General features: G+C 30.7%; 1 protein-coding gene and 1 long non-coding RNA gene across 2 annotated transcripts in view; one reads left to right on the top strand and one right to left on the bottom strand.

The window, feature by feature from the left end:
* Window positions 1–2,554, bottom strand: part of LOC107636420 (synaptonemal complex protein 2-like) — a 10,371-nt gene extending 7,817 nt beyond the window's left edge. Inside the window, exon 1 of the mRNA XM_021122429.1 lies at window positions 2,384–2,554. Coding sequence (XP_020978088.1) covers window positions 2,384–2,554 — 171 coding nt within the window. The remainder of the gene's footprint in view (window positions 1–2,383) is intronic.
* Window positions 6,467–7,578, top strand: LOC110271034. Its single transcript, XR_002361022.1, has 2 exons — window positions 6,467–6,754; window positions 7,368–7,578. It is a non-coding gene; the product is annotated as an uncharacterized LOC110271034 (long non-coding RNA).

The following is a 12,289-nucleotide window of genomic DNA, read 5'->3' as shown; positions in this document are numbered from 1 at the left end:
TTGGAGATTGGGTACGCTAGCCTCTTCATTTCGAAGATTAGAATCGGAATCGCAAACAAGAGAGCGAAGGTGAAATGAAACCTTAGAAATCTTAGAGAAGAAGGTGATTTCACTGTTATGGCTACTTAGAGGCTTCTCTTCGAAGCTACTCCAGGAGTGACGATTCAGAGTTCAGACGGTTATTTGAAAATGAAATTGCGCGCCATGGTGACGTGGGATTTTATACTGCCGCGAGCGTCAGCTTAGGCCTTTGGAGCAGACCGTTTAAACTTTAAACTACCTTGTGTTTTTTCTATTTTAAAAATAGAATTTAGAGTGATGTTATATGGACAAATTTTTTATAAGTAAGTTTAATTGAGTTGCTGCAAAGTTCAGCGATATTTTTGATATTAGGATCGTAGTGGTGTATGGCACCATCATGGGAGTGCAGGGTGTATCACACGGGCTGTGACCGCGCTGAGTAACATATCGGACGGTCCGATTTGAGGTATCGCAGGTACATAAATCGGACTGTTCGATTTGTGTATTACATGCCACGCGTTACACATGCAAAGCTTTCTAATGTAAAGTTTAAAGTTTGTTGATAATTATAAGTATCTAATAAATATAAATGTAAATTTATTTGTAAAATATATTTAGTATATTTTGACTAGTTAATAATATAGTTGTTAATATGATTAATTTTTACTGATTATGTGATTATGTGATGTGATATTGTGGATTTGATTTTGTCAAATTTAATTTGTTAATTAAATTTGGATATCTCTGTTTTGTTTAATGTCATATATGGCAACGTTTTGTAGGTTTACGAATGTTGGAATGCAACCACTTAATGCCGTTGAATTCATACAATCAAATTGTGGAGGGGCATTTACGGGAGACTAATTTTTATCACGTTTTTTAAATTAGAGTTGTCCAATGTCAGTCAGCATTGGTTAATGCTCTGATCAAGAGATGGCGCTCTGAGAGTCACACATTCCATTTTCAGGTTGGTGAGTATCCTGTGACGTTGGCGGACGTGGCACTAATTCATTGATCACGTATTTCATTTGAAATTGAACGAACCCACTAAATACAAATATAGGATATCCGTACAGAATATAAGACACTCTCCCAGATATTTGAGAATCCATCTTTTCATAAATTACACCTTTTAATTCTTCAAATGACAGTGTGAATGAAATTATAATATCTAATGAATTTTCACACACAAATTTTATTCCTTCAACTGTTTGTAATAAAATTTGACCACAATAATACACTTTTAATATAACTCTATCATCCATAATAACATACTCACATTGCACACTCTCAACTTTGGTATTAATCTTTTTCAAATAATAGAGAAGAAGAGAAACAGCAGATAGGAGCTTCGGAGATTTGAAGAAGGTAAGAAGGAGAAGATGAAGTGAAGACCTCGATGATGGAATTGGTATATATAAAGTTGAAATCGGACCATCCGACCGCCTGTTTGACTGGTTCAAATTTTTTAAAAAATAAATCAGACAGTCCGATTAGATGAACGGCCCGCCAAAAAAATTTGTGTGCATCAAATCGGTGGGTCCGATTTCATTGGCAAAAAAAAAATTGACCTCCAGCCTTGAAATCGGTGAGTCCGATTTCTTTGGACAAACAAACCTTCATTTTGTCTGCATGAAATAGGTGGGGTCCGATTTCTTTGCAAAAAAGTAAGCCCAGCACAAATCGGACGGTCTGATTTGTGTCCCTTCTCACCTCCAAAAAATCAGACCGTCTGATTTTTTCCCATCAGTTAACCGCCGTCACAATCGTGTAAAAGACCCCTAACTTCCATAACGCGGCGTTACACCAACACAGGTGTCATATTGAAAAAATTAGCCTACATCACTATTTCTTTTTTTTTTTTTTGCGCTTTCTGTAGCACACGAATTTTTGTTCGAGAGCACAAAAACTTATTGATATAGCACACAAATTTTTGAAGCATAACACATAAAATGTTGTACATAACACAAATTTATCGATGTAGAACAATTTTTTGCTATGAATATATTTTGTTAGTTGAGTAAGTCAATGTTCTAAGTACGTAGTTGTCCAAAATTTTCTATCTTGCATATAAAAAAATTCTATGCTATCCAATAAGATTTTTGTGTTGTTCACACAAATTTATGTATTATGCTTATTTTATTGATTGGGTGTCAATGTTTTGGACATGTGGTTCTTAAAAAAATTTTGTGCTATATACAAAGATTTGTGTGATGTGCACCAAAATTTATGTGTTAGCATCAAAATTTCTATGCTCTAATTTTCTAAATATTTATAAGAGAAGAAGATGATGATGAAAACGATGAGGACGATGATAATGATAATAAAAGAGGATGATGAGAAAAAAAGAGAAGAAATTAACAACAACATCAACAATAACATCAAGTAGAAGAATAGCCATGGTAACAACGACAATAACGACAGCAGTGGCAGCAGTGATGACGACGGCGGTGGCGACAATGACGACATCAACGACGTTGAAGAAGGAAGAAGAAACGTAAAAAGAGGAAGAAGAAGCAGCACCGAAGATCATTAAAGGAGAGAGAAAGTAGCGTGTGCTTTTATTTTGGATAAAGTACACTTTTTGTCCTTGAAGTTTGTTAAAAAAATTTTAAAATACCTTTAAGTTTTATTTTATTTCAATTTGTCCGAAAAATTTTCGATTTGTATTAAATATACTTCTAGTGGCTAATTTTTTTAAAAAATTAGGGCAAATTCAACAATTTCATAAGAACAATCTTCAAAATAAGCAAATCAACCATAATTTTTATGCATTATTGTTGGGTTGATGTTAAATTTTTTAAAAAATTAGCTATCAAGGATATATTTGGTGCATATAAAAAATTTTTGAGACAAAATTAGAACAAAATAAAATTTAGGAATATTTTTAAAACTTTTGTCAATTTTCAGGAACAAAAAAATATACTTTATCCTTTTAGTTTCAAATAATTTGGTTAGATTTTGTTATGAAAAAATTTAAACACTTAGTATTTTTGTAGAATTTAATACCACTTCAGTCAAAAATAAAATTTAATTATTCTATTAATCTTTATAATTTTATCAAAATTTCAATTAAATTTCTTTATTTTTTTTTTCAATGGAATCTTTACACCAATTTCTTTTTAATTAGATTTCTACCGTGACAGAAATATATTTTTCGTAGCCAAATTGAAGATTTTCTCATTTTTTTTGGAATTCTTAATTTCTCTCACTTCTATTTTTCATAAAGACAAAACTAACCCTCTAAATTTCCTAACTTAACACATTTTGCAACTTCACTATTTTCGGTCCTCCTCCTTCTTGCTCAGCTTCTTCTTCAACAATGGTGAAGGCAAAGGCAGAGTCCGAGTTATCAAATACGTGTGCATACTTGTGGCCACGAACTGCCATCTCGGGTATATGGAGAAGGATGAGATACGACGGCATGACTCCTTCAAAGCCTTCGAGGAGATTTGTTCAATCGCCTTCACAAAAGCGCGTCGACTTCCTCCTCCTCGCCGGAGACCTCTTCTACGAGAACAAGCCTTCTCGCTCCATGCTCGTCAAGGCCATCGAGATCCTCCACCACCACTGCCTCAAGGGCAATCCTGTCCCCTTCTAAGTCGTCAGCGAGCAGACTCTCAACTTCCAAAAGTCATCTGATTTCTCTCTCCAATCCCAATTATATTGATCTAATTTTTGTGAGCAATGATCCCAATTCCGAAGACATTCTCCCATCTTCTTCTTCTTTCACCCATGGATTTCAATTTTCTTCTACAAAGATGTATCTTTTATTTTATTTTCATTTATAAATCAATCAAGATGCAAAATTTTCAATTTAGTCGTTTTATGTCTATTGTCATTTTTTGTTTCAAACAAAAATTAGATTTTTGGTTGGTGGCGGTGGTGGAAAATGGATCTGATATCTTGCACACAAAAATGGATGTCAATTGGTGGATTCATGTTATCAAAGGCTATGGTACAATTATGCAAAACAATTTGAATTTCTATATTTCGGCGCCATTATTTTGTTAAAAAAAAGATCTTTTTTCAAATGAAAAAAAAAAGATCTTTTTTTTTTATTTTTTTAACGTGTTTGGTAAATTTTTAGTAGTAAAAGTAAAAGCACTAGTAAAATCAAAAATAGATTTTTTTTTAAGACGGTATTTACATCTTTTTTTAAAAGATCTTTTTTCCTTAAAAAAAAGATGTTTTTCATGTAATAAATAAACAAAAAAGTATTTTTATATTGTTTGGGTGAGCTTCTAAGAAAAGATCTTTTTTCGAGTTATCTTTTTTTAAAAGATCTTATAGAGAAGTAAAAGTAATTTTATGTTTGGATATCTCATGTAAAAAGGTCTTTTTATCAGTCAATTATGTTTGGGTATAACAATATAAAAGTACTTTTTTGTTTATTTATTACATGAAAAAATCATTTTTTTAAGGAAAAAAGATCTTTTAAAAAAAGATGTAAATTACAGCTTCTCAAAAAAGATCTTTTTTTGATTTTACTAGTGCTTTTACTTTTACTACTAGAAATTTGCCAAACACGTTAAAAAATAAAAAAAAGATCTTTTTTCATTGAAAAAAGATCTTTTTTTAACAAAATAATGGCGCCCAAACATGCACATAATTGATTGATAAACTCATAAGATTTTTTAAAAAAGATAACTCAATGAAATTAAAGGAAAAATAAGGTAGTTGATTTTGATCCATGAGTATAAGAAGCAAACAGAAGAAAAAAAATAAGTTAGGGAGAGGCGAGAAGAGTTAAAACTCTAGTGAATGCTTTGTAATTTTATAGAGTAAATAATAGGTATGATGGTAAATTTACTCATTCTTAATGTTTTTGCTAACCATTGTTATTAAAAGGGACCTAATTAAAAAAATATTAATGCAGAGACTTAATTAAAAAAAAAGTGTAGAAACTTAATTTAAAATTTAACGAAATTATAGGGGTCAATAAAGTAATTAAACTTAAAAATAACTACCTATCACATTGACTCTGTGAATAGTTATCTAAAAAACGGATGTGATAACACGATTATATAAAACGCTTTATACTGTCGGTGCATCAAAATTAAACTCTTATAAATATTAAAAAGATAAATTTTAAAATATTTTTTATTTAGAAATTAAGAGAATAATTAAGTTAATGAGTTAGGATATTTTTTTATTTTTTTGAAAATTAAAAACTATGAAAATAATAACCGTTGTTAAAAATAATTATGAAAGATACAAATGATAAATAAGTATCTAAAAGATAATAAGATTAGTTAATACTCAATTTGATCCCTAAACTTACATGCATTAGTTCGTGAAGTTTCAATTGCCTCTCTTTAGTCCCCAAATTTTACAAACGTGACTCACATTAGTTCGTAGATAATTTCCGACACAAAAATATTAATAAAGTACTGACATGGACAACCAAATGTCATGCTAGAACTTGTAAAACGATGCTGTTTAGTTTTGGCGCTCAAATAGTCCAAAACAACGTCGGATTACTTGTTTTAGAAGAAAAAATTTCAATAAATACCACTTACAATATTTTTTGGGGCTATTTGAGAGCCAAAACAAAAATGACATCGTTTTACAGAGTCTAACGTAACATCCGGCTGTTGATGTTAGTGCGTGTTTTGTCAACGTTTGTACATCGAAAATTATCCCAAGGAATAACATGAGTCACATTCGCAAAGTTTAGAAACTAAATAGAGGCAAATGAAATTTTAGAGGCTAAATTGAGACTCGCATGCAAGTTAAGGGAGCAAAATGAGTATTATCTCATAATCAGATATTAGATATATATTTTCAAACAATTTAAAATAATAAATTTTGATGTAATTTGTCAATGAGTTATAGCTCAAATGGCATAATCTCTCTATACTAATCTAAGAGGTCGCAGGTTCGAATTTTCCTATTTTTGGTTTAAAACAAATTGATGTAATTTTTTACAAGTATTATTACAAAGAATTTAATTTTGATGTACTCTTAACCTAAGAAACGTTTAGGATACATCATGTAATATAACAAAACTAGCGGTGGCAAAACGGGTCGAACCCGTCGGGTTAAACCGCCAAAAAAGACGGGTCGGGCCGAGATTTTGAACCCGTCAAATTTTAAAAAAACCGCCTAAACCGCACTGCCAAACTCGCGGGCCAGGGCGGGGCGGGACGGGCTGCCATCTTATTTTTAAGGGCATTTTTGTAATTTTACATATCATATAAATAAAAATTTTTTACTTTTCCTTCCCACAACCAACACAGCCGGCCCTAATTTTGCTTCCCTGACCTTGACTCCTTGAGAGAACGAGAGTTGAGAGTGAGACCCTGAGTCCCTGTCCCTGACCCTCGCCTCAAGGCCTCGACTTCCTTCAGTAGCTCATCGTCGTCGGTCTCCCAGTCGCCAGTCGTTGTCTCATCATCACGATTCTTGCCAGTCCTCACCGAATCGCACTTCTGGCGGCGCTGTTTGGTCTTGTCTCTACTCTATCCTCTACTCATCTCTCCTCCTTTGCAGCTCATCGTCGTCGGCCTCTCAGTCGCCGGTCCCTGTCTCATCACGATTCGTGCCAGTCCTCACCGAATCGCACTCCCGGCGGCGCTGTTTGGTCTTGCCTCTACTCTATCCTCTGCTCATCTCTCCTCCTTGGCTCCTTTGCCTCTCGGGCCTCGACGGTTGTGTCTGGCCTCCGGTGGAATCCCGGCACGCTCCTCTCTCCTCCTCTGCTTCTTGGCGGCTGTGTCTCATACTTTCAGTAAGTGAAGATTTTTATCTTCTTTTTTTTTTTAAATAAGGAACTGTGATTACAATTTACCTATTCTTTGTTTTTGTTAGGGCTCTATCATATAATCATATATTCATGTGTTTGTGGCTATGGACAGCTTGTTTCATGCTTTTCAAATTTTTTGTGAATTTGTTTAACTGATATTTGTTTTATTGGACAGATTCTTTCATGCTTTTGTGGACAGCTTCTTTTTCCTATTTTTAAAATGCTAACTAACTTCTAATTTATGAATGAAGTCAAACAACGAAACTAGTTTGGTGGCTTGGTAGCTTGATTGAATATGCTATTGACTGTTTATTCTTAATTTCTTATTTATGTTGATATGTTTTTTTTTATATGCATTCTGTTTTAGTTCGTTGCTTTACTGCTTTTTGCCTTTTTGAGATGCTTGGTGCATTTGTTTCAATGTAAAATTATCGAAAATTATTGATGGTTCAGGTCTGATGCTTAGCTTCTTTCATACTTGTTCTGATGTATTTGTGTTATTTAGGTTGAGTTATTGATTTTGTTATGGATAACTCTTTCTCTATGGAAGTTGATGGTGGGAATGTAACACAAAATTTGGATATTCTTCTAATTGTAGGTGAAGATGAAGATGTGAATTCTCAAGATACTAGGTGAGGCGGTGTTTCAACTTCCGAATCAGATTCAAATTTTATTGATTTGGAAGTTGATAATTGATTTATGTGGATTGATTTAAGGATTTTTTCGGGTGTCTTGTTGATTTATAAATTATGTTGTGTGTTTTGTTTTAATTATAATAAAATTTATGTGTGGATTATGTGTTTGTTTTATTATTGTTATGCACTTATGTTTGAGACTTTGATACTTATTATTTGTTATGTTATTTTCAATGAAAAAAGTTATAATGGTTAATTATAAATTTTTTTAGGATTAATAATTAATTTAAGATATTACTTTATATGTTAAAAAACTATATGTGCGTTAAATTTTATAAAACGTCAATGATATTTTCTTTTAAATTAATTTATAAATTTTTTTAGATTTGTGTCTTTTGAAAAGTAAAAAAAAAAAATATAGTAGAATAAAATTTACCTAAAACCAAATAACATAGTGTAACACACATCTTTGATCAATATTAAAAAAAATTAGCCTAATTATGTATATAAAATCCTAAAAAATACAGTTCTATCTTTTTTAATTAAGTTAGCTTTAAAATACCAATAATATTTTTTCATGTGCTACTTTTAATCTAAAATCCTAGAAAAAATTGATTTAAAATGTTATAATGTTATTATATTGACACACCACTTTATTTTTGTATGATAAATACAAGTACATTTTTATACAAAGTATTTAAAGTATATAAAAATGTACTCCTATTATAAAAAAATATTTAAAAAGTCATTAAATTTTTATATGTTATTAAAATTTAATAAATACAAGTACATTTTTATATGTTATTTTTAATTCAATGTACTAATAGGAGTTAAAATTAATTTATATTTAATAATTTTATACTAAAATTAATTTACTATAATCTTGTTTTATACTTCTTTTAGTATATATTTTTTATATTATATAGTATTTTTTCTAGTATCTTATTGTATAATGTGTAATTAGCCATTTGATTCAAAATGTGAGTAATTCGAATCAATTTGATTCGAACTTCCCCCTACTCACGTGTTCCTACTAATTCGAATTGAGACAATTCGAATTATACTTTTATAATTCGTTCCAAGTTGATTCGAATTACTTGTACGCAATGGTTGGGAATAATTCCTTACATGTTGATTCGAATTACGTGTTGCCAATTTTTTCGAGTAATTCGAGTTATATCAATTCGAATTACGTTGAAAACTAATTCGAATTGTATTGATTCGAATTACATATATTTGCTCTTTGGTGGATTGATGTATCAGAATTTCGTTTAGCTGATTTGGGTAATTTTAAACCCCTTGTACATATAGGTTTTTTACCCTTATTATTTATGTTATTTTCAATGAAAAAAGTTATAATGGTTAATTATAAATTTTTTTAGGATTAATAATTAATTTAAGATATTACTTTATATGTTAAAAAACTATTTCGATGAAAGGACATAAAACTCTAGACTTATGTATCCAATCAATTTCAAGAGTATTGGACATGGATACGATATGGATATATCAAAGTTTCATACGTATCCATGTTTTTTAGCTCTCAGTATAAAATATTTTACACAATCGTTTAATTATATCTATTTTTTATGATTATTTATATTATTAATGTAAAATATAGATATTTTTATTGACATGTGCTATTTAAACTATTTTACGGTAAAAATATATTAAAATTAAATTCTATTACAAAAATAAAATATTTTTATTTTTAAAATTTAGTAATTTTTATGTCAAACGGGCTTTTTTTTTATTTTTTTGAATAATAATTTTTTTTTTAAAAAATAAAAAATAACTAGAGATGAAGTGTCTCTCTATTATTTTATATGTATCTTTTAAATAATTATCCAAATGTTTCACAAAAATTTGAATCAAAAGCACAAAATTTTGGATAAATTCAAAAGTCATTTGCCGTTAATAAATATATATGATCCCTGTTTTTGTTATTTTTGAAGTTTTTATTTATTTTGTACATACTTTTTTAGATGACTAAAATGATAATAAATAAGTTTTTTATAACAATTCGAATTTTTGAAAATTGAATAATGAGTTATTTATGATTTATTATTTTATTTAAAAAAATTTATTTTTCTAAAGTAATTAAATTAAATTTTATGATATTTGATATATATAACCAATTTCATTAAGTGAACAAACGAAAGAAATAAATGTGGCTATATATATATATATATGATCATGACACGTATACTTCCTTTATTTATTAACTAATGACATTTGAATATTAATCATCATCAATCACCTTCATAACTTTCATGAAAAAGTCTAGCGTACCAACAACTTTTGTATTTTATAGTTAGTATTTAATCATAAAAAAAAAAGTGAGTGATCTCTCACTATTAAATGTAATCTCACACCATTAAAAACATTATTGATAACCAATTGATGATTATAAAATACAAAAATTACTGACTCCTAACACTCCTCAACTCTCATCTCTCATCCGATATGAATAAATATCGGTACTCTTCGGTGAACTTAGCTTTACTAATACTTCATCGTATATCTTCAATCATTATGTTACTAATGTCATTTATATTAGTAGCTCATATATATTTATCCTTATATATTATTACTTGTGTTTTAATATATCTAGTTTTCATAGTTATCCGTTTAAGATATTTATAATTTGAATCACTGACTCAGCAGCCTAAACACGCGACACCCAACCCCTCATTAAAGACATCATCACTTATCATTAAGCATCCTCATTAATCTCTCTTCATGTTAACCGAACCATACAAGAAAAAGAAAAAGAAAGAACCGAGAGAGAGAAACGAGAAACCTCCATGAACTCAAAGCTTTCGAGTCCGATTTCTTTAAATTCGTAACTCCAATAAAAAATCTAATTCGATAAAAGTGTTCATATTCTCCTTCTCTACACGTTGGTACTACTTTTATCCGATAAAAGTTGACGGTGATGTAGCTCCTCTTTCCTTGAATTTTGACCAATTAGAGTTTATGAGGCACAGATAATTTCTGACATTTTCTTCTTCAGCAGCTCGGTCAAAAAGCTTTTCCAGAATTTTCATCGTTGTGATTTCTGTACAGAGGTAGGGTTTGGTAATTTTATAATAATTAAATGTGAATTTGATAAGTGAATGTTGATTTGGTTGATTATTGTTTGAGTTTAAATGAGTTTATATTGAATTATTATTGTTGTTTGTGATTTGTTGGTTTGACTATGAGGAACAGCTCAGTTGTGGTTGTTTTAATGGTTTTGGAACTATTGTGATGTGATATTTTGAGGAAATTGATGAGATTTGATTGTTGAAAGATTAAATTAAAAGTTGAGAAAAATCGGTAACCGAAAGACTTGAAAACGGATTAAAATACAAGTAATATTTTGAAAGGAGAGGGCTAAGGGTTTCGATTTTGATATAAGAGAAAGATTAGTAATTAAATTGTATTTTTGAAGGGATAAAAATGGATATTTTGTAAAAGATTAGGGTTATTTTTATAAATATGAAAATAAGTGAGGGTTCAAATATAATTTTATAAANACAAATAGAATGGTCTTAAAAGCTTTAGAAAACGCAGACTTAATTAAAGAACTTTATAATTCTTTTTCATAAGACACTTAGAGAAAAGCGAAGGAATAATGCGAAGACAGTTTATATTGTAGAATGATAAGAAAGAAAAGAAAGAACCAAAAGAAAATGAGATAAGCAAAGATATGGTGGTGAGTCCATCGAGATTTGCTTTCCAGAGATACATCGGCCAATCTAGGGAATGGTTGCACCTGTAAGACAGGTGATGCTTACAGAGGTTATATCTGCATACATCGGCTCAAGAGAGTCGCACCTGTAAGACAGAGGTTACTTATAAAGGTTATGGCACTGGAAGCCAAACTCAGACAAAGGTTGCTGAGTTAAGTGGAAATATAATTCAATAAAGAACAGAGGACAAAAGAATTAAAAGAATAAAAGAAACTAATGAACGTCTATCACAGTAGAGCAGATAGAAAAGAATGTATTAATTAAAGGGAACTCTACCGCAGTAGAGTAGAGAGCGAAAATTGAAAAGAAATTGAATGATATTGGGCCTTAGTGCCAAGTGTTTAGTAAGGACGGCGATGCGTAATACTCACTTGATACTGTAAGTACGGCTCAATGAGGACGGCGATGCGTAACGCTAACTGGAGACCGAAAGGAAGGTTCCCCCATGAGGACGGCGATACGTAACGCTCATGGAGGGGACGTTGACTGAGATAAGGACGGCGGTATGAAACGCTTATCTCAGGACCAGTGTCGGGAATCGGGCAACAAACTGACACATGAGCTCCTGTATACGACTAGACATGCATCATACTTGTTTGCGCATATTTGTTTGTGATTGTGTTTCCTATGATTGTATGTGCTTGTGATTGGATTCTATGTTCTGTAATTATTGAGTTGGATTATACTTTGTTGACTGTTGTTATTAACTAAGAACATAATGAAACGAACTTAACTTCTATCTCCAATGCTACTAAGAACTCCCCAGTTCTTACCCTCTATCTCCACCCCCTTTCAGCTACAGGTGCGAAGGCTTAGTGCGGAACTACAAGAACATAGAAGATTATGTTTACAAGATGAGTTGTTAGATTTTATTTTCCCCTCCTCATTTACTGTTTTAGTTTTTAAAGGGGTAGAAATTGTATTTGAGGATCTTTGAGTAAGTATATGTATATAATGTTACGTGGATATATATAATTTTGTGATTAAATGATTTAAAGTATCGACTCTTCGTTTTCTTGGTGAAAGTATCGGTTCATATTCGCGAAGGCTCAATATTAAATAAACATAATATATAATTAAAGGAATAGAGGTAAGTAGCGCTCAAATTTTTAGTACGATCATGAGGTGCTAAAAGTTAGAGTATTACA

This window comes from Arachis ipaensis, chromosome B04, assembly GCF_000816755.2.
Source record: "Arachis ipaensis cultivar K30076 chromosome B04, Araip1.1, whole genome shotgun sequence".
NCBI lineage: Eukaryota > Viridiplantae > Streptophyta > Magnoliopsida > Fabales > Fabaceae > Arachis > Arachis ipaensis.
Note: the sequence above shows the minus strand (reverse complement) of the source record. Positions and strands in the feature narration are given on the sequence as shown.